We start from the raw sequence: 22,609 nt of genomic DNA, 5'->3' as shown, positions 1-22,609 counted from the left end.
TGAATGAATGAGCAAGCCTACATTCCAAACAGGTCTCTCAGACTCCATAACCCTACTACTTAACTACCATGCCAAACAACCTCCATATGGAGGAAGAGAGGTGGGCAGGGCAGTCAGAACCAGGGACAACCACAGCCTGACGGAGAAGCTAGGGTACAGGGGAAGGGAGCACCTTAGGAGGAAGCATCTGTTTGCGCTTCCTCTGGAGCCCAGCATTCTTCTCAACCTCTCATTGTCCTTGTACCTCAAGCGGCATGAAAACCATTTGCTGCCACCTAATGTTACTTTTTGGTTGCCTAAGACAGAGGGACCTTGGCTCTGCCTCCTGGGACAGATGTGGACCAGCCAGGTGCTCTTCAAAGCCACGGCTATGACAGCGCCTCGGGGCACCCAGCACAGACCTAGGTGCCTGGACCTTGGTAAGTAAATAGACACAATCCTTGCCCTTTGTGCCTTAGGGGTGTCATCAAAACTACATGGCTATGAGGTGAGGATGGAGCAAGGAGGGACTGCTGGGCTGGGAACCTGGTGGGGTTAATCAGGGGAGCTTTCTGGAGAAGGTGCCCTTGGGCGCCTCATTTTCCACTCCCCCTGAACTCTCCTTACCACAGGCGGGCATCACACATTCTGGTCCCCAGAGGTTTTCCTTTAATGGTCTTGACTCCTAACATCTTCGGAACAGTTAAAGCCATTCCAGTTAAAATCACCCATTGATCTTTCCTCAAATTAAACTCCTCCCTCTCTTTCCCATTGCCACCCCAGGCCTGCCTCTGGCTGTACTTGGAGCCATCCCTGATCTTCTCCCACTCTCCCCTGAACAGCAGACATCTGTTTCTCCAAACTCTCTAGCATTGTCTAACACTTCAGTTAAAGCTCTCATCATCTGTAACTTTGTGTCCTGGTTATGTACACATTCCCAGACTTGGCCATCAACTTCTTGAAGGCAGGACTCTCCTAGATTCACCTTTAAAATGTAGGTAAGGCAAGAAGGAAAAGGTTTGGAGGAAGCAAAGTTTTGTACACATTGGATGGTCTTGGCTAAATACAGGATAGTGGAGATATACGGGGGGCTGAGGCTTTCTTATGAAAAATGCAGATGGTGGGACAGTCTTTTGAGAACAAAAATTAGTCCACATGGTGATGTAGCTAGAGACATATAAGAGAAGACTTGATAAAACAAACACATTTTAATGGGAGAAAATATTCTGAAATCACATAGCTGTGAAGGGAGTAATATCTGGAATATACAGAGAACTCCTAAAACTCAATAACAACAACAACAAAAAACCCGATTAAAAACAGGTAAAGGACTTGAATAGATATTTCTCTGAAGATATACAAATGGCTGATAAGCACATAAAAAGATACTCAATATCACTAATCATTAGACAAATGCAAGTCAAAGCTACATTGAGATACAGCCCTCACCCATTATGATGGTTACTATCAAAAAACCAGAAAATAACAAATGTTGGTAAGGATGTGGAGAAATTGGAACCCTTGTGCACCGGTGGTGGGAGTGCAAAATGGTGCAGCTGCTGTGGAAGACAGTATGGCAGTTCCTCAAAAAACTTAAAATAGAATTACCATATGATCCAGCAATTCCGCTTCTGGGTATATACCAAAAGAATTGAAAGCAAGGTCTTGAGATGTCTGTACATCCATGTTCATAGCAGCATTATTCACAAGAGCTAAAACATGGAGGCAACCTAAGTGTCTATCAATGGATGTGTAAACAAAATGTGGTATATACATGCAACAGAATATTACTCAGCCTTAAAAAGGAAATTCTGACATATGCTACAAAATGAATGAACCTTGAAGTGAAAATATTATGCTAAGCAAAATAAGCCAGTTGCAAAAATACTGCAGGATTCCACTTACATGAGGTACCTAGAGTAGTCAAAATCATACAGACAAAATAGAATGGTCGTTGCCAGGGGCTGGGGGGAGAGGGGGGAATGGGGATTTATTGTTTAATGAGTATGGAGTTTCAGTTTTACAAGAGTTACGGAGATGGTGCGATGGCTGCACAACATTATTCAGTGCTATTTCATACCCATGAACTGTACACTTAAAAATGGCTGGCTGGGCACCGTGGCTCACGCCTGTAATCCCAGCACTTTGGGAGGCCGAGGCAGGTGGATCGCCTGAGGTCAGGAGTTCGAGATCAGCCTGGCCAACATGGTAAAACCCTGTCCCTACTAAAAAGACAAAACATAGCCAGGCATGATGGCGGGCGCCTGTGGTCCCAGCTACTCGGGAGGCTGAGGCAGGAGAATCACTTGAACCTGGGAGGCAGAGGTTGTGCCATTCACTGAACACCAGCCTGGGCGACAGAGCCACAGAGCAAGACTCCATCTCAAAATAAATAAATAAATAAAAGGTTAAGGCCAGGTGTGGTGGCTCACACCCGTAATCCCAGCACTTTGGGAGGCCAAGGTGGGAGGATCACTTGAGCCCAGGAGTTTGAGACCAGCATGGGCCACATAGCAAGACCTTGTCTAAAAAACATGGTTAAGATGGTAAATTTTGTTATGTGTATTTTACCACAATACAAAATAATAAATGGTAAAGAAAAAAAAAAGTTTTTCTAGGCTGAATCAACCCAGTTGGCATTGCTCATGCTAGAAAACCTGGGCCTCCCAGAGAAAAATGTCTGGCTTATGAGGGGTAGGAAGCGGGGAACAGAAGGGATACTAACAGGGACTGGGCAGAGAAGAACAAGAACTAGGAAGCACTAAAGAAGGAATTGAGGCAGAGTACCAAGGGATAGTGACAGGTACAGGGGCACCCATGAACAACGTTCAAACATATCTTCATCCAGTAACCTGTATTTACATGCAAATGTATTGGTTTATGCAAAACAGCGGAGGCCTCGGGGGAGGGTTTTTTAGTCTCAAGCTTGTGCAGTCATTGAAAAAGAGACGCAAAGCTGTCTCTGGGGTACTCCACGTCCGCCTTGCCCCTGGGAGCTGGGCCGGTTCCAGGAGGACGAAGACTGAAGTAGCTCGGCTTGCAGAGAAAGGCGAGCAGCGCCCCCACACGGAGAGTAGCGGGGCGCCTACAAAGTCGCGCATGCCCACTCCGGCCTCCCGCCCCACTCCTAAGGCAGGCGGCGAGACTTAGTGCGCAAGCGCCATCCGTCGGCGCCGACTCCTCCCCCTAAGGTGGGAACACGCGGGGCCCAAGATGGCGGCCAGCCGGTACCGGCGTTTTCTTAAGCTCTGTGAGGAATGGCCAGTGGACGAGACCAAACGGGGCCGGGACTTGGGCGCTTACCTGCGACAGCGGGTAGCACAGGCCTTTCGGGAGGGAGAGAATACCCAGGTGACCGGCGGGGAGGCGGCTGGGACGAGGGGAGGAAAGGACGAGGCAGGGGCGGGGCCAACGAGCGCGCTAGCAGGGGGATCTGCGCATGCGCGCGCCCTCTTTCCAGGCAGCACGTGAGCGCGGACCCCCTTTTCCCCCCAGGGAGCTACTGATAGCGACGCCCGTTGTATTCAGCGCTCTCCCCCGGCTGCACCTTGGAATTGCCGAAGAAGCTTTTTTAAAACTCCAGATGGGCCGGGTGCGGCGGTTCACACCTATAATCCCAGCACTCTGAGAGGCCGAGGCGGGAGGATCGCTTGAGCCCAGGATGACCTCCTGGGCAACATAGTGGGACTCCGTCTCTACAAATCAAAAAACAAACAAAAACTTCAAATGCAGAATCTCTAGGGGTGGGGTCTTGACCTCAGAGTTTTAAAAGCGCTCCAGGTGATTCAAGGTGCAGAGAGAGTTGAGACCCACACCACCAGTGGCAGCTGGTGACAGCTTCAGCTTTTTGCTTCCGTGTCACGGTACCATTACCTCATTATTTCGCAGTGTTGTGTATTGACTGAGCTAATCCCCAGTTAACTCTGCAGGTCCCCGCTAAGCGTTTGCGTTCTTCCTGAGCCCCTGTAAGCCTGTGCAGCAGGTTTGGGTCCTCAGCTCACGCAGCTGTGTGTGAATAGTAGGCCTATGTTCTTGCTCTCCTCCAGGTTGGCGCTGCAGCTCTGGGATTCATTCATTCATATAGCTCGTATTTATTGAGCACCTACCATATGCCTGGAACGGTGCTAGGGAAACAGCAGTGTTAAACAGGTGAAGTCCTGCCCGCATGAAGTTTTACATTGTAGTTCAGGACACAATAAGCAGGTAGGTGTACGTAAGACAGATAAGTACTGTGATCCATAGAAAATAGGGTAGCGTGATAAAAGGGTAATGTTATTAGTCGGGCCTTTCTGAGGAGATGACACATAGGTGAGACCTAAGGCAAGAGGATGAGCCAGCCGTGTACACTTGGCGGGAAGGACATTCCAGACACTGCACATGTCCAGAGGCAGGAGGCAGATTGACATGTTTGAGGACAGAAAGCAAGCCAGAATGGCTGCAGGGTAGTAAGTAAGGTGGAGTTTGCTAAGGTGAAGGTCGGGAGCCAGGCACAGTAGGATATTATCTGCTCTGATTAGCTTTAGACCTCATTGTAAGGCCAGTGAGAAGTCACTGGGGATGTTTAGTGAGGGGACTGATGTGCCCTAATTTACTTTTTAAAAGACTATTCTGGTTGTATGTGGTGAGTGGGCTATAGGGGGCAATAACAAAAAAAGAGGCTGGAGAGAAGCCGATTATGGTACTATAAGCGACAGATGGTGGGGGGTTGGATGAGGACGGCAGCACAGAAGATGGAAGTGGTTGGATTCAGGTTATGCGCAGGTTGAGTCAGCAGGACTTGCTGATATATGGGATGTGGGATAAAGGAAAAGAGAGGAACCAAAGATAGCACCTAGATATTTTTTGGCCTGGGCATCTAGGTCTAAGATGGTGCCATTTACTGAGGTAGGAATAGGTGAAGTGTAGGAAGAATATCTTGAGTTCGGTGTTAAGCAGGTTAAACCTGAGATGCCAAGTACACTGATTTCCAAGTGGCAATGTCAAGTAGGCAGTGCTATATTTGAGCCTGGGGCTCGGGCAAGAGACCAGAAATGAAATGAGATAATGAGATGCATATACACACAGTCTGAAGAAATGACTTGTGAAACTTGGCCAAGACTTGTTACAGAAGGAACATGGTCTTTTTTTTTTTTTTTTTTTTTTTTCAGCTTAGCCCAAAACAGAGCCAAGCCAGCCCACCTAAAGGAGCAGGAGCATGCCCAGTGGCATCATTGTGACTGTACTGCTGATTGGCTGGCAGCCTGGGGAGTGTCTGCCCCAGGTTATACGATACCCAGGGCCCTCACATCATTCATGGTGGTCTTCACTGGCCCAAAGTGTAAAGATCTTTAAGGCAAGAATCTTATCTAGTCCCAATTCTACAAACCCCGTGAACTTTCTAAAGCTGTACTCCCTGCATATTTTTAGTATGAGCTTCCTGAAAATAGAGATGATGCCATTTTTATCTTTCCCTCTCTCCCCTACCAGTGTCTAGCATAGTTCTTGGCCCATAAAAAACACTCAGTAAATGTCTGAATGGATAAGTAAATAATTGGTTGTGGCTCATGAGACACAGATAATTTGAATATAGTTTCAGATGTAGCAGAACTAGATGAAGAGAAGTTGTGAAGAGTGAGAAAGGAATATTTGTGTGTCCTGAGTGGTGAGAATTGATTTGAGAGCTTACCATGTTTGGGAAATTGCAGGATCTATGGAGGAAGGCCATAACCTGGCCTTCACCACCAAGGAGCTTACAGTTGAGCAGTCAGAGGCTCCATCCTTGGGGAGGTGAGAGAGCGTAACGTTCACTTGCTTGATTGTTAGTGTAAGAGGAGCCAGCAAAGGAGGAAAGAGTTTTCTCTTTCGGAGTTGTCATCATCTAGGGCAGTCGTTTCTGATCAGTCAAAGGCCCACACAGGTTTGAGTCCCAGCTACAGATGCAACTCATGGCTGTGTTAGTGATTCTGTAGCAGCTGATGAATGCATTCCTGGTAGAGTGAACAAGTGCACGATGGCAGCAGGTCCATTACTCAGGACCACTGTTGCGGTACCTCATCCTAATGTCACCTGAGAATGCACCTGGCCTTAGTAAATCTTTGTGGTAATTTTTGAAGGGCGCAATTCCTTGCTGGAATTGAAAACACTATTGTGAGTCACTCCTACTGACACCCCCAGATCATTTATAAAGACCTTGAGAAAGCAAGATGATTCTGGTAGGCTCTTCATTAAACTGGCAGCAGGAGGTGGGGCTTAGATCCAGTTGACTGACTAGTATGGAGCTCCTCCTTGGTTAAGCCGGTTGCCAGAAGACAGAACTGGAGGGGAAAGTAGCTCTCCTCATGCCGTCTTTCCATTCCCGTAGAGGAGAGAGGCAGTCAGTCCTCCTCTCAGCCTCTTGGCTTCCTTCGTCCTAATGATCACCCTGAAAGGTGCACAGCGCACCTTTGCCGGCGTGATCTCATTTAATCCTTAGTACAGCTGAGTGGTAGCCATTACTGTTCCCATTTTACAGATGAGGAAACAAATCAGAAAAACAAGACAACGCACTGGGGGTTCCGTAGCCATAAGAGACAAGCCAAGTGAGAAACAGCCTCAGCCCCTCTGGCCCTAGTGTGCATCGTCTCCTGGGTGCCTGGCCTTTCCTCAGCTGCTGTTCCAAGTTATTGTTAGAACAACCTCTTATTCCATGAACGTCAAACCACTTCCTTCCCCTGGTTGCCTGTTCAAACCTTTTTGGGCCATAGATAGTTTGGGCAGCAAATGGAACTCCCTGTGTTTACCCACCTATTCTTTGCCCCAGCCACTACCAGTCCAGATGGGAAGAAAGATGGTCCTGGGTGGGACACCAGGCGGAGAAAAGCTGGGTTAACTAAAGGGCAAATCAATAATTCATACACAAAACCAGAGTACAAAAACCACTGCCTCCATTTATTCCACCTCAGATTGCCCTCTGGGGAGTCTTGTGGTCCACCCTAAACCCACCAAGTGGGGAGGTGGTGGTGGGAGCAGGAACACACGTAACTCCTCTTACACCCCATATCCTATTGTGTAGTTTTAAAAAGTCAGTGTTTATGGGCTTTGCCAATTTTGAATACAGTTTGTCTAAGAACACGTGTTTCCTACAGCGCTGAGAGCTTAATAAAAGAATTGCAACGTGGGGGAAGGTGGCACAACAACTGTAATTGTTGACCTAACAACAGAGAAAGGAGCAGATCTTTCTAATGAGTTCATTAGGTGCTTCCTAAAAGATCCCGGACTGCACACCAGCACCCACTTAGGTAGCACAAGGTGCAACTCCGAGGGGCGTCCTAGAAGAGCTGCTGCTCTTCGCCCACCAGGGAGTTCTAACTGTATTGTATGCAAGTTTAAGTATAATAATATTGGCCCAGTTTGAAAGAAGTTAAACTTTTTCTTGGGTTTCTAATAAGGTAAATGGTATTTCCACCTTCTCAGAGGAGAATTCAAAGGTTTTTTTGATTCTGTTTTCTCAGTCATCCATTTGAGGCCTGGTCCTTGGCATTCCTCAGTGTGGCAGGGAGCTAGCTCCCAAGCCACCTGGCATATGCTGGCCACGGTGAAGCCATCTCAACGTTGCTCACCCCTACTTGTGGGCCCCCTGAAGTTATGCTTTTGAAGAGTGTCCTAAGAACAGATTATCCTATTTTTAGTTATGTATTGAGCCCATTGAAAACCTGGAGTTGTAAGGAGAATCATCTCTAAGAGGGAATGCAAACATCTCCATCTTTTTTTCTCTCCCAATTCTGAATGGCGCCAGTGTGAGCTAGGGTAGTATTCACACCAAGGGGTGGCGTTTATCTCTGCATATGTAAAGCTGCAGTGCTCCACCTGAAGGGATAAATTCTTGGCCACTTCTGGTGGGGTCACTACTTTATTCAAAGATGTTTGGGGTCTGCCCGTTGCCTCCTGGACAGGTGGCAGGCAACTGTGTGAGACCTGCAGTGCCTCTGATCCTTGGTCCCAGCCTGTGTTTCCAACCTTGCCTCGCACCACCCCAACATGAGCCCCAGGCTCAGCAAGGGTGTCTTCTCATGGTCTCCCAAACTGGCCATGGTACAAGCAATTTTGATCCTTTGAGACTTAAGTGCGCTGTGGATCACTGCACCCCTACAACCGCAAAAAACCCAAACACAGAGTTTGTCAAGAATTTGGTGGCTTCCCAGGCTCTTGGAGCCCTCCTTGGGTTCCCCTTAAAAGCCCTGTCTGCCTAAAACACTCTTGTCCTGTGCCTCTTCATGCCTCATCCTCCCAGTCATTTCTGGTCCCTGTGTCACTCATGCCCAGGTTGGCACTCCTCACTCTGTACACTGTCGCTGCAGTGAAACTCAGCCCTTCCCTGCCACACCTCCCCATCAGCACAGCCAGGTGCCCAACTCCCACCTCGGGTCTCGTGCAGCGGCCCGTGCTCCGCAGATCTGGCTCTCACTTGCACATTGCCCCGGGCAGGGTTGGTTTCTAATTCATGTGTATCTTGTCTCTGTAGTGTGCCTGCCAGCTTCTCCACAGCCGGCCTGGGTCGTCTTCTTTGTGGCCCCTCACTGTCCCCTAGTGGAGCACTCTTTCTATAGTAGGTGCTCAAGAAATACATTTTCAACTCAATTGAAGGGAATAGGCTCCCATAACAGAATGAACTCATTTCAGAAGTTTGTTACCAAGTCTTGAAAACCTTTTTTTATAGATCCTCCTGGACCGAATCCAGCTCTACCTTAATTAGCAAAGCAATTTGCAACACCCTTTCCCAAAAGTGCTTATGCGTCCCTTTGTGTGACTAGAATAGGGGCGGCTGTACCAATTGCTGTCACCACCCAAAATTCAATTTGGAAAATCGAAATCAGTGCCTGCAGCACTGATGTAGATTTGTATGTATAAAAGTTTAATATGGTAAAGAGAAATTTACTGACGACTGAGCGGGGGAAATGCAAAAGGAGCAAAAATAGAGCTATAAAGGACACTCGTCAGATGAACATCTATTTTATTCACATTTGGGGAGCAGTGCTGAATTTTTCATAATGTCCCCACTGCTGCCTTTTCAAACCCAGCACTGCTATTAGTCCTAAAACGTCCGTGATCTCATTAGGTGTGAATGCAAAATCAGGTAATTTAAAGCATGTATTAAGAATATTTCTAAAAATGCACCGTCCATTTCATCAGAAAAACTGCATTTCAGAGCTCAGGAATGTTAGTGCTGGAGTCTGTGAATAAAGTGTAAGCTATAGGAACGTGGTGAGGCTTCTGGAATTCGACAGATGTCTCCACTGACATCCTTTTAAGTAGTAAGCATGACTTTTTTAATTGCTGAGCTTGAGTTATCTGTGGCTAGGAACCCAGCATTGACCAAGGCTTCATCACTCCTCAAGCAGTAAGAACTTGGCTAGAAATGGGCATGTCTCAAACTCCTGTCACCTCCACTGAGCTGCTTTTACAGCCTCAGTTAGACACCTTCTGACCTCAGACGGGAAACTGGATGGCAAGTCTGTTTTAGGACTCAGGTGTTTGGTTTTCTTTCTCAGATTACAACTGAGTCCAGGAATTCTGGGAACTCTCTAGGAGACTGTCTCTTTCACACAGAGGAAGTTTCAGAAGTGAGAGTGGTCGGGTGCGGTGGCTCAAGCCTGTAATCCCAGCACCTTGGGAGGCCGAGGTGGGCGGATCACAAGGTCAGGAGATCGAGACCATCCTGGCTAACACGGTGAAACCCCATCTCTACTAAAAATACAAAAAATTAGCCAGGCGTGGTAGCGGGCGCCTATAGTTCCAGCTACTTGGGAGGCTGAGGCAGGAGAATGGCATGAACCCGGGAGGCGGAGCTTGCAGTGAGCCAAGATTGTGCCACTGCACTCCAGCCTGGGCGACAGAGTGAGACTCCATCTAAAAAAAAAAAAAAAGAAGTGAGAGTACCTGAGGGTCACTTTGCTTTTTGCACTTAGACTTTGTACACTTTGCTCTTACAGGAGCAGCACTCTGCAAGGGTGACCCGCCCCCCGTGCCCCTCCTGTCTGTCCTGCTGCTCATCGGGGATGGGACTACGTGGCAAGGAAGGACAGCACCTTATACCACACCTGCTTGAGGGTGTGATACAAGGTTGCTGAGCAGCCTACTGGTGACTTCTCACTGCTAGAGAAGTTGGAGCAGGAAGGGAACTTGAGTTGACAAGGTGTTTGAGGGTGGGGATCTGGTCAGAATGCAGGTTTATCAGGAAGCAGTGTTAGGAGCCCAGGAGAGAGGCAGAGGCTATGGGAGGAAGGCAGTTCAGCGTGTGGACTCCTTTCCTAAGAGCTTGGTTGGGAAGGTGGTGGGGATGGTGGCAGGACGGGAAGGTCCAGATAAGCGGCCATCAGGTGAAGACCGGGTACAGCAAACAGCTGCTCTCTTGGCAGACCATGGAGAGCTCAGTGACTGCTGAGAGCCACCAGGGTCAGTCAGGAGTGAAGCCTCAGCAGTTTTTCATCCTTCCTCACTTCCGTTTCCAGCGCCACCCTCGGCAGTGCACACCAGCCATGCTGATCCACTGGTAACATGCTGACCCATTCCCTGGGCACGGGCTCCACCTGGTCCTGTGCCTGGAGCACCCCACTCCCTTGCCGGTACATGCGCCCATCCTCAGCCACTCATTCTCCAGCACTTCCTGCCTGGCCCCGTAGGCCCATAGCACCTTGTACATGCCCCTTTGTTCCACTCCCACCAGGGTGGTTCTGAACTGTTCTGTCCTTTCCCCTCTTATTTTATGAGACAGGGGCCTGTGTTTACTACAACTCTTTACTACTAATAACTGTGAGAAAAACTAATCACTCACATTTATCGGTGTTCCAGGCCCAGAATTCAGAGCAGCCCAAGCATTACCTCATTTATCCTCACACCACCCTGGGAAGTAGGGGCTATTATTATATTTTCTTTTAAAAGAAAGGTTAAGTTGGCCAGTATGCTTTAAAAATGTTCAGTGCATGAAAGACAAAGGCCGAGGAACGGTCCCGGATTAAAGGAGACTAAAAGATAAATGACTGTTAAATGCAGCAGGACATCCTGTTTTTCCATAGATTATTATTGAGACAATTGACAGAATTGGAATATGGACTGTGCATTAGATAATAGTGTTGTATCGATGTTAAGTGGCCTGAATTTGATCATTGAACTGTGGTTATATAAGAGAATGTTCTTGTTCTTAGGAAATGCACACTGAAATATTATGGGGTGAAGGGGCATTATGCTCCTACTTTCAAGTGGATCAGAAGAAAGATATGTATGTACAGATACAGAGAAAGATAAACTGTGGCAACTTTTTTTTTTTTAAGTGTATTTCATGGGGGAAGAGTGAATGGTTTGCCTGACATCACATAGCTGATAAGGGATGGTGCCAGGAGTCAACCCAGGCAGTTTGACTCCCCTGCTCCCTACAGCCTTGGAGATACTCATTCACCCAAGCGTCCCCTGCTCATAGATGGGCCAATCATGCTATAGGGTCTCGATGAATGTCTGTTAAATTTGTAAGTGAGCGCACTTTGGGAGGCCGAGGTGGGCAAATCACAAGGTCAGGAGTTCGAGACCAGCCTGGCCAACATGGTGAAAGCCTGTCTCTGCTAAAAATACACAAAATTAGCTGGGCGTAGTGGTGGGTACCTGTAATCCCAGCTACTTGGGAGGCTGACGCAGGAGAATCACTTGAACCCAGGAGGGGAGTTTGCAGTGAGCCGAGATCACGCCATTGCACTCCAACGTTAGCTCTTGGCTGTGCGTGCCCTGCTGAAGAAATGTTCCAGATGTGTTCGCCCAGATGTGTGCAGAATTCCATTCTAACGGGACTTTCCCTGGACAAGCTGACCAGCAGCAGGGAGACCACAGCCTCATATTTTCCATTCATTCTGTCCACTCAGATAATGACTTTATTATTCAGCAAACGCTGGCCACCTCCTCAGGCCATAATCCTTCCTCTTCTGATGTATCTGGCTGTACATTCTCATGATGAGTAGCCTGAACGCAGGAATGGGTCAGGTAGAACTAAATGATGGATTGTCTTTTTTGTTTGCTGTAAAGTAGGGACCTCATTTGACATGCACAGAGAGGCAGCAGTGGAGCTGCCTATTAAACCACTTTACTACTGATTTATTTATGCTCTGCCTTCTCCAAGGAAGGATTTAAGTTAGGAAAAAATCCATCATTTGAATTCTGGGGGAAAAAATATAAAAGAGAAAGTTTTGTTCTGGGGAGCTTTTCAAAATTCTTGGCAGAAAAATATAAAGAACTATACATAAATAATAGCAAGGACAGAGTAAAGGGAAAGTTAGAAGAGGTGCAAGGGAAAAGACCACACCTCCTCTGTATGCTGCCTGTCTTCCTGAGAAGGTCCAGCAGGGGCACTGCTGTCTCTGGCACCAGAGAATTGACTTACATCACCCTTTCTGTGGCAAGGCCTCAGTGTTCTGGGCCATCTCCTTTCTAGCAGGACCTAACTGTGGTCCTGGCTTGGTTCTCCTCAGTTTACACATTTTATCTTAAATGTTGCCTTCTTCATGTTTCTTTCCTTCTTGTAGAGTTTCAGCAGCTCCCCACTTATCATAGATGAGAACTCAGATGATTTTTTTTTTTGCCTTTGCTAAAAGAATCTGTTGGTCTGAGGCCGGGCATGGTGGCTCATGCCTGTAACCCCAACACTCTGGGAGGCTGAGGCAGGTGGATCGCTTGAGGTCAGGAGTTCGAAACCAGCCTGGCCAGCATGGTGAAACCTTGTCTCTACTAAAAAATACAAAAATTAGCTGGGTGTGGTGGCACATGCCTTTAATCCCAGTTACTCAGGAGGCTGAGGCTGGAGAATTGCTTGAACCCAGGAGGCGGAGGTTGCAGTGAGCCAAGATTGCGCCACTGCACTCCAGCCTGGGCAATAGAGTGAGACTCTGTCTCAAAAAAAAGAAAAGAATCTACTGGTCTGGCCTGAAGCATCCCACAGGATTCCTGCCTCCTCTTCCTTGCTGACGGCATCTCCTCCCCCAGGAAGGCCTGCCCTTCTCCCTTCTGCTTGCTGACCTTCTGCTGTGCTTCCTTCAGAACCTAGCATTGTCTCACTTCCATCATGCACTGACCACTTGAGCATGCGGGGACTCCCCCACTGAGTCCCTGTAGCCCACTCTGCCCAGCACCCCCTTTGTTAGGCACGCCTTTCCAACCTTACATTTCTATTGTGGCATCTCCCACTGCAGCTGGTGTCGTGGCTCACAAGTCACAGATGCTCAACAAATGCTTGTTTGCTGATTAATTGATCTGATTTTTCTGTAGGTTGGGGAGTTGATGAGGCAGAGCTATGCCTCCAAAAAGTAGTTTCTAATAGCAGAGCTGTAGTCCAGGTTTGCTTCCCGCAGAGTGGAGAAGCCAGTGCTAGCTGCAGGCCTGCTTCATGTGAACGCTTTATTAAGTATGGTCTTTCCTCAAGGTACAGACACTGTGGGAGGCAGGACTCCTTTGCTCACCTCCTTTGGGGTTCTTTGCTTTTCAGGTTGCAGAGCCTGAGGCCTGTGATCAGATGTACGAGAGCTTAGCGCGACTCCATTCAAACTACTACAAACACAAGGTGAGTGGGCCACAGTCTTTTATATACCCAGCTTTCTGACGGGGCAACTAATAAGAATGAGTGAAAATCTGATTAGGTAATGTTTTGTAAAGACTTGGCTTTGCTGCGTTCAAATGAAACCAGTAATTTCAACCAAGCCAACAGAGGTGCCTGGTAGAGGCTTTTAGGCCACCTAAATAAAAGCTATTTAAAATTGTGAATATAGGGAAGAAACAAAACCAATTATGAATAGAAGCCATGTATTTGATATGCCAGTGTGTGCTCCTGGGAATGTCTGACAGCCATTGGATTTATACCTATTTTCCCATCCGCTCTGACGGAACTGACACCTCCCCACATTCTGGTGATAAAGATGGGATGATTGGGAAAGTGCCCTCCTTTTACGGAGCTGGGCCCAACATGATTACTGTCAAATTCCATTTAGAGTGGTTTTTCCCATACTTGAAAAATATGCTCATTAACTCCACAAACATTTGTGGCCATATGCCTATGTGGAAAATTGATTTTTTCTAAATCCTCCCTGCTAACATGTGATCCATGAGCAGCAGCATGGGCATCACCTGGGAACTGGTTAGAAATGCAGAATCAGGGGCCCCACCCATACCTGCGTTTTCCAGGGAGGACTCATGGGTACATTATAGTTGGAGCTGCCTCCTGGAGACTGTACTGGTTCTTGCGAGGCCAAGTCTTGACCTCGAGGTGGCGCTGCTCTTCTCCTTGCTAGGCCTCCTGGCCTCTGGTTGCCCAGGGCCCAGGTGAAATGCAGTTAGAGAGCAGGGCTTGTGTGCTGATCTCTCCCCTCCCTTCACTTCCTTTCTGCCCCGGTGACCAGTACCCTCGCCCCAGAGACACCAGCTTCAGTGGCCTGTCGTTGGAAGAGTACAAGCTGATCCTGTCCACAGGTAATGAAAGCACAGCTGCCTTTTCTCATTGGTTTGCAAATGATTCTGAGTTTGAGTGGCCAAGGGGAATTGTCTAAGAAGACAGCTTTGCTTGATGGAAAGTCTTGTAGAACAGCCCAGAGGAAATTCTGAAGCTACAGGGCTCATGCATTTTGACCATATACTGTGGAGAAGGTCAAAGGCATTATTTAAAAAAGAAAATCTATCTTTAGGGCTTTTAAATTCAAGGCTGGGCATCAGGGAACAGAGGAATACATATTTGCCAAATGGAAGTAGTTGAAATCAGGATGGAAGGAAAATAATTTTATTTTTATGGTCTTAAGAGGGCTTTATAAACAATGAAGGTTTTAATTAAAACAAAAAGCCATTCAATAAACGTGTTTGGGGATATCCGCCTAAGAGTTATGTGACCCAGGGGACGTGGTCTGTGGGTTAGATATGAGTTTAACTAGGTATGTTTTAGAGTCATTGATAGACTCTGATTATCAAGAAAGGAAACATCCTGCCAAGCCCGTCCTTTCCTTACTTCCCTATCTCCATTGTCCCTAAGGAGGGGGGCCGGAGAGCCAGGGATGAAGTAGGCAGGTACTGGAAAATTACTATTTTTGTTGCCAAGTATATTATATACAAAAATAGGTTAACCTTTTCTGGGAGGGCATGACCCTGACACATTTCCTTCTGGTATTCTAGAAATGTGTCTTTCCTCTTCTTCTGGCAGCCTTCAGCAACTTAAGTTTTGAGGATTTGGGCTTCTAGAAAACTCTCTTCTGAGATTAAAACCTGGTGGTGTCACCTGCTATTACATGTCAACTCTAACCCTATTTTTATTCCAGTACTCTCTGGGAAACTGTGGTGAAGATATTTTGGCCAGGCAGAATCACTTTATTGGCAATTTTTTTTAATGTGTAAATTTACTCCTATATCCCTGGGTCCGTGTAATTAGCAGCATTGATGCACATTATTGTGAGGGCCCTGGACAGTTTGAGCAAAGTTTGAACTTGAAGTGAGGGCGGAAGTAAGTTCCAGAGGCCCTGCCTCTGCCCTCTGTTTTGTTCACCTCAGGGCAGCCTCTGCAAGTGGAAAACAGGCAGCAACGAAGGCTGGGAGATAGTCCTGCCATTGGTCCGCGCTGCAGCTTGTTCTGGCTGCGAGTTTAGTTCAGGAAATTTGCTGAGAATTTGTTTTCACAGCAAGCCTCATATTTTTGTTGCAAATTGTGTGGCGTAAGCTTACCAAATGTTTCCTCTGACAGGACAAGAAAAGACCTGCAGCACCTTGTAGTGAGAGGCTTTGAGGGCCTGGCAAGTCTGAAATGTGCTGTGTTCTGGGTTATGTGTGTGTCCACCCTGGGATTGGGGTCATGGAAAGTGCCTAAGGGAGGCCTCAGTGTCCACCTGGACACTGGAAACATGGACTTCTGGAAAAGCTCCAGAGCAGGGGCTTTTTTCTGTTACCTTTTTTGGTCAGAAAAGATACTCTTTTTTTCTCCAGTAGTTTTGTTAACATGAAAATTTAGGCTGGTAAAGCAAAACAATATTATAAGAATATCTAAAATTTAACATGCACGTAAAATTAGATTTCATGGAACATTAGCCCTAGAGACTTTAGACAAATGGTTCCGTACTGGGGGGATGGTTTTGCCCCCCAGGGGACATGTGGCAATGTCTGGAGACATTTTTAGTTGTCACAACTGGTGGTGTGGGCAGCGGTGCTACTGGCATTAGTGGGTAGAGGCCAGGATGCTTTGAAACAGCCTTCAGTGATGCACAGGCCAGCCCACGACGAAAAATTATCTGGCCCAAAGTGTTGGTAGTGCCAAGGCCAAGAAACCCTGCTTTGGTTCCTGGGTGTAGGGACGTGTATTTTCTTAAACAAGAGCCCCTCCCGCCTGCATTGTGGTGGATGATGGCTGCCTTTTCATTGAGTACGGGCTGTGTGCCAAGCGAGTTACTTCCATGATTTTCTTTAATCCTTACAACTTTTGAGGTACGTGTGGTTTTTTTTTCTTACTTTTTCACCTCTCCCCAAGTTGTCTGCAGATGTGTGTTTTTATCTTCATTTTACAGATGAGGAACCCGAAGTGTAGAGCGTTAAGTAATTTGCTTGAGGGGACCCAGAGTGGGAGATGATGGGCTCGGATTCAGGCCCAAGGCCATCCCCCTCCCAGTGCCTGCTCAACTCCACAGCATGTGCTGAGTCCACACACCAGGATTCAAATCCCTGCTCCACTTCCCAGCTGTGCAACCTGAGCAAGTTACTTCACTGCCTCCTGCCTCAGTTTCCACACCTGAAAATTGGGGACAGGAAGGGCTGTGTGGAGCAGGCCAAATTTTGCGATGAAGCATCTGGGTCTGTGGGTTGCACAGCGGACAGCGCAGGATTTCTTTGCCCTCATACGGAGCAGGGCAACGAGCAGCACACCCCGCTTTGATGCCGAGGGTGAGGAGAGGGCAGGAGACCACTGAGAGCGTGCTGGGCACAGAGTCTGGCACACACTGCTCAGTCACCGCAAGCGGCCGCTTCTGTTAACCTGTTTGATCCGCTCTTCAGGAGCTGGGTCTCCACCTTTTTCAGGAACACGCTGTGTGAAAAGCAAGCCATGCTTGTGTCGGGAAAGCCCAGTGGGTCCAATCTATGTCATCAAGTTTTAGACTTCAGTCCCTCTCTCTTTTTGTCTTCCCCTTTTGCAGACAACTTGGAAGAGCTTAAGGAAATAGATAAAGGCATGTGGAAGAAACTGCAGGAGAAGTTTGCCCCCAAGGGTCCTGAGGAGGATCATAAGGCCTGAGCTCAGGCCTTACCTCGTGCACATACCTAAGTGTGGAATCTTGTACATTGCCATCGTCAATAAAACTGCCCCAGTTTCCCCTTGACCTTACGGTTTGGGAATCTCCTCTAGCTTTCCCAGAAAGGAAGCCCTTGCTGCTCTAAAGAAAGTTTCAGCCTGAGGAGGGATGGTGATTGAGCTATCTGCTGTGACTGCTGCTCAGGGTAGGGAAATCTCCTGGGGAGAGGAAATGCAGGTTTCCCTCTGGACCTGATGAGGGTAATGGGGCCTCGGCACAAGGTGCTTCCTGCATTGCCACGGGAGCCCCCGCCCCTCTGGCAGGGGTCTGGTGTCTCCTGGCAAGATACTCAGGCTCCCTTTTGTTGTAGGAGCTCCTGGGAGGAAGCCAAAAATAGCAGTAAATACTGAAAAGGGCATCCTGTTGCAAACAGAAAGCAGCAGAGAGGTGTGAGGCCGAGAGAGGCAAAAAGCCTGCTTGGCCCTCATCCCCACTGACTCAGAGAAGGATGGACCTTAGGCCTCTGTCCCTGACCTTGCAAAAACCCACATTGCCCAGTTGGCTTAAGGGACAGGGAAGCTATAGACAGGCCTTGGCCAGGCGGGGCCTCAGCTGCAGTTGGCTTCAGCACTGTGGGCAGGTTCTGTAGGTGGCCACAAGTCAGAGGCCCTGCTGGCTGAGGACACACACAGGGTCACCTCGTTATTCCATGGAACCTTGGCTCTTACTGATACTGAGCATCCTTCTGTCTGGAACCATGAGGGACAGGGCTGGGCCCACAGTGCCCCTGGTGGGTACAAAGTGGAAGTGGGTTCTTAACCTCGTCTGTGTCTAGACTCCTCAGGATGTTCTGAAATGCATAAAATAAAATCGACAGGACTGCCATAGAAACCAGTTATGCCGAAATGCAGTTCTGGGTAGGCAAATCTCAGGGGAGGACCCCTGAGACAGGATGTCACTCAGCGCATCTCCTGAGAGCCTGAGGAGAGGCCAGGCCAGCAGGGAGGGGCTCTTGTTCCTGTCTTCTGCCAGTGTGTCCTGTTAATCCCCACAGCCCCCGGGGGAGTGCAGGAAACACATCCCTTTTTAACGGACTAGATTTCTATTAATTTATTTAAGGCAATTAACATATTAGTTCTCAGGCCAAAGGATTTGTAAAACATTACACCAAAAGGAGAAAAACAAGCGGTCATGAAACAGCCACGCAAGCGCAGCTCAGCCCTTGTTGCCTGGGCGTACAACTCTTCCCCAGGAAGCCTGGGAAGAGGCAGGTCCTGGGAGCAAGATCGTCCATCGTGGAGTCACCAGGCCACCTGGAGCCATGCCGGGGGTGGCATGGACATGACAGTGAGGTCTGCACTGGCTACAGCAGATCTGAGGCACGGAGGGAACTGCACAGCCATGGGCAGGGCTGAGCACAGCACCCTTGAAATAAGTTAAATAACAAAGCCCTAAAATCACTAGTAACAGCATAACTGCCACCTCCCCCAGAGGCCGGCAGCTGCCAAAATGTAGTGCTTGGAGTTAAAGGGGTGACCCCACTCTTAACTACCCACAAGGAGGACTACAAAGAGTTGTCAGTTATTGCTTTAAGGAACAAAGGTCTCTAGGTAGGATTTATCTTCTGCTAAGGCATTAAGGTAAACTGAGTCCCAGTGAACTTTCAAGTCTTTTTAAGGGCTCTAAGCAGGACTGTCAGCTCTGAGGCTCCCCCTCCATGCTCTTCAAAGCCCGGGTGGGTGTCAGGGTGTCTGGCAGAGTGGGAGTGGAGGCTGGCCAGCTGGCTGGGCCACCCAACCCGAGGGAGGGGGCAGTGTTCTTCCCAGTCGCAGTCTCCAGTGATGAGCATCCCCTGTTGGGGCCTTCGGTGGCTCTCCTCAGCGGCTAATGCAGTTCTGGACATCCACAAAGCCTAGGCGTTGCCTGCGTTTCCGCTGCTCCGTCATCTAGGGTTAAGCAGATGCCAACAGGCCTGGTCAGGCCGCCTGGCACCTTCCCTCCATGGGTGCTGTGGAAGAGCTTGGCACCCATCTTCCCCTGTGGGCCCAGCTGCTATTCAGCACTGGCGGCGGGCCAGGGCCCCTCGGGGTGCTTTAAGGATGTCGATGTCAGCACCAAACCCTTGTTCTCAATTAGCGTGTCACAAACCCTGGATTTGATGCAGCTGGGAAACCAGCCCACTAACAGAGGCTGCCTCATCTTCATGCAGGCACTGCCAGATGCAGAAGAGGATGTCTAGGCAAGAGGGCCTTAAACTCCCCCATCTCCAGTGATGGGGATCCCCTCAAAGGACCTACCTGGCAGCTGTCAGAGGAAGGGGATGAGAGACAGAGGGCCCCACCACCCTGTACTAAAGTTTCCACTTGGCCTTGTCTTTAGCAGCCCAAGGCAGGGGTTGTCAACCCCAGTCTGACTTGCCATGCAGGGGAGAGTGGGTTTGGCACCTGCCTTCTCATCCAGGCCCAGGGCCAGAGGCCAGTGGGGAAGAGGGTGGGTTAGGAAGGATGAAGGCAGGCAGGGACTGCCCAGGGATAGAACTCAGGGTGGGCCTGGGATCAGGCGGGGTGCACACCTGCTCCTTGAGCTCATTGAGCTGGGCAGTGAGGTGGGACACCAGCTTCATGGTGGAGTTGAGCTTGTCCTGGAGAATCCGAATCTCATTCTGCTCCCCCTCGCCCTCGTTGCTGACAAGGGACATGGCCCGCATCCGGGGGAACCAGTCCAGGTTCTTGTTCTGAAAAACATCACCAGTGGGTTAAGCAGGCGTGGGCCCGGCCTAGAAAGGCCTCATTTAGAAAAACAGTAGTGTTGGGGGAGGCTTCTGCCACACCCTTAACAAAATTACTCGTCAGGGATGTGTCATGGGAAAATCTGAATTGACCTGGTCCTCCCTGGGGCCAGAGTGAGCTGGCAGTCAACCCTCTGTCAACCCTCAGCCGAGACAGGCTGACTTCCGTTAGGCAGCGTCGGCAGCTGAGTTTGAGTCCTTTGCTGGTATCAGCACCATCTGTTTACTCTCATAACACCCCCTGAGAGGTGGAGGAAGGCCTCTGCACCCAGACAGACCCTGGATCTCCTTCCTTCCTTCCTCCCGCCCGCCTGCCTGACAAGCACGCCCCACGCCCCGGGAAGACGCAAGTCAGACAGATGGCAAATTGAGGGATCGGGAGGCTCCGCTGAGGAGAGCTGGCATCTGACACGTGTCTGGGAGGCAAAGCCACGTTTCCCAGGACAGAGGAGTCGGGGGGGGAGGGGGCACCAAGCAATTCTCAGCTTCCTTGTAGTAAGCTGTGAATTCTCAGACCAACAGATAAACCTGTACACAAAGATCAGTTTGAAATACAGACTAAATGATAAATAATTCCTTCTTTATGATTCATTGCCTTCACTCCATTATTACAGAAATTGGACAGATGACATTTGATTTCTCTAAGTGATTTTTAAAGTTTTTCCAGGCTCCCCTTCAGCCCAGGATCATCTAATTCAGACTTTTTAGGAAGCAGCCTGCCTTCCCACCGAGCTAGAAAACACTCCCTGAGAGCGGCCCACAGATCACTGGCCACGGGCAGGGTCTCCCCAACTCCACCCCTCCTCAGCATCACTGCACGACAGGCCCAGGGATACCACACGTGTTCTTCGGGGCTGATGGGTTTGCTGTGGGATTTTTCCTGACACCCGAAAGTGTGAGGAGGCCCCTCTGCAGCAGCGGGCTTCCGTGCAGCCCAGAGCTGCTTCCAGCTGCTGCTCCTCGCCCTGCTGACCTTTCAACAAGTGTCTGCAGCTGTCCGAGCCCCTCTGCCTGGCCTCCTAGGGCCAACAGTCAGATAGGGCCACTCCTCTCCAGGGCCCAGGGTACTCAGAAGCTAAAACCATGAGGCCTCTGGTGCACAGTGATGACTCTAGAATGGCTGGTTTGGGCCCACAGGCCCAGCACAGCCCCTGCTCACACCTTGATCATCTGGGCCACGTAGCTCTCAGGGCCCGTGTAGTCGGTCTTGTTCTTCACGCGGACCAGCACAATGAAGTACAAGTAGTTCCACATGTTGTGCTCCAGCTTGATGTGTTCCTCAAATGACACTGTCTTGTTATCAAACTTGTCCCTCTCCAGACCTGAGGGTGCAGAGGGCGGGAATGAAACCATCAGCCTTCAAGAGCCACTGCAGGGTCACCTGCTGGAGGGGACCCAGCTTCCGGGGGTTGGAGGCATTTGTTCTCGGGATGAGCGCTTCCAACAGCTCGCTCTGGGCTATTTGGGTCACTTCTATTTAAAGCAGCAGCCACTTAGTGGAGATCCTGCCCTGCCGCAGCTGCAGCCCTCCCGCAGCGGCAACCGAGGACTCTAGGAGTAAACGCGAGAATTTCTCGAACTCAGGGGAAGCCCGAATGGCTGAATGAGCGAGGTCCTACAGGCCATACAGGTGACACCTGCCTGAGCCCGAGGTGGCTGGTGAGGGGACTAGCACTTCATTTCAGGGGTAGGAAAAGCACTGGACTGAGACCAGAAGCTCCAGACACTGACTGGGCTCATGTCCTCACCTAGAAACCCCAAGGGTTTATAGGGATGGGCCTGTCCCACTCCTTTCTGACTCCCAAGTTCAGGCAGGGTCATGTTCTCCCCAGTTCTGGGATGAGCAAATGCATCAAATCATCAGCCCCGGGCCAGGGTTCCCCAGGGCAGGAAGGGCCAAACCGCCACTGCCACTGGCATCAGATGATGTTCCAGCCCCGCTGCGGCCTCCACAGAGCAGGAAGCAACCCTCACCACAGATGAAGCATGTCGTCTTAAGAATCTCCTCCTTCTTCTGCTTCTCACTACGCAGGTCAGCGAAGGTGTCGATGATTACCCCAAAGATGAGGTTCAGCACAATGATGATGACGATGAAGAAGAACAGGAGGTCATAGACCACTCGGGCTGGGAAGAGAGACTCCTGCAGGGGATGAGGCAGGGAGGCTGGGCCCAGTGGTCCCCACATTCACCGGGGCAAGATAGGACTCAGGTTGGGGCCAGGGCTGTGATATTGGGGACCCAACCCCTAGCAGAAGGAAATGAGGGCCTCTGGCTTGGGGGCCATCGGATGGCAGAGTGGACCCAACCTGGCTCCACAGAGCAAGAATTGCAAGCAGAAGCCCTGAGTTTGGGTTAGGAAAGCGTGGACTCAGGACATGCCGGGGTGGAGGCCTGCAGAAGGAGTCTGGCGGGGAGGTAGGGCTACGAGTCTCGGTGTGTCTCTGCCCCTAACATTGGTGAGGGATAGAGGCAGCTCTGAACACCTCTGCCCACCCTCAGGACGCCTGGCCTCACACATTCCAGAAACCCTCTGTCTGGCCAGGGAGGCGGCCTCTCACTCCCAAGCAACAGGGGAAGGCCTGACATTCGGGAATGTGGCTGC

At 49.5% G+C, this 22,609-nt stretch overlaps 2 protein-coding genes across 8 annotated transcripts in view; one reads left to right on the top strand and one right to left on the bottom strand.

Moving 5' to 3' along the window:
• The first annotated feature begins 3,135 nt into the window (after positions 1–3,135).
• Positions 3,136–17,306, top strand: LOC100982351 (ubiquinol-cytochrome c reductase complex assembly factor 2). Its single transcript, XM_003808558.5, has 4 exons — positions 3,136–3,330; positions 13,457–13,531; positions 14,364–14,433; positions 17,124–17,306. Exons 1-4 carry the CDS (start codon positions 3,193–3,195, stop codon positions 17,219–17,221), a joined length of 381 nt encoding a protein of 126 aa, XP_003808606.1. The 5' UTR covers positions 3,136–3,192; the 3' UTR covers positions 17,222–17,306.
• Positions 17,307–18,302: 996 nt separating this feature from the next.
• The window catches only part of ITPR3 (inositol 1,4,5-trisphosphate receptor type 3), a 75,260-nt gene continuing 70,953 nt past the window's right edge, over positions 18,303–22,609 (bottom strand). For 5 of the 7 annotated variants that reach the window (XM_008960621.5, XM_063604832.1, XM_063604833.1 and 2 more), the window contains 3 exons: positions 21,982–22,147; positions 21,169–21,329; positions 18,303–19,953 (listed from right to left, as the gene is read on the bottom strand). In XM_008960621.5, coding sequence (XP_008958869.3) covers positions 19,672–19,953; positions 21,169–21,329; positions 21,982–22,147 — 609 coding nt within the window. In that variant the 3' untranslated portion in view covers positions 18,303–19,671. The remainder of the gene's footprint in view (positions 19,954–21,168; positions 21,330–21,981; positions 22,148–22,609) is intronic. The other 2 variants (XM_003808557.4, XM_055113479.2) reach the window with 1 other exon arrangement.

This window comes from Pan paniscus, chromosome 5, assembly GCF_029289425.2.
Source record: "Pan paniscus chromosome 5, NHGRI_mPanPan1-v2.0_pri, whole genome shotgun sequence".
NCBI lineage: Eukaryota > Metazoa > Chordata > Mammalia > Primates > Hominidae > Pan > Pan paniscus.
This window is presented reverse-complemented; position numbering and strand designations above follow the sequence as displayed.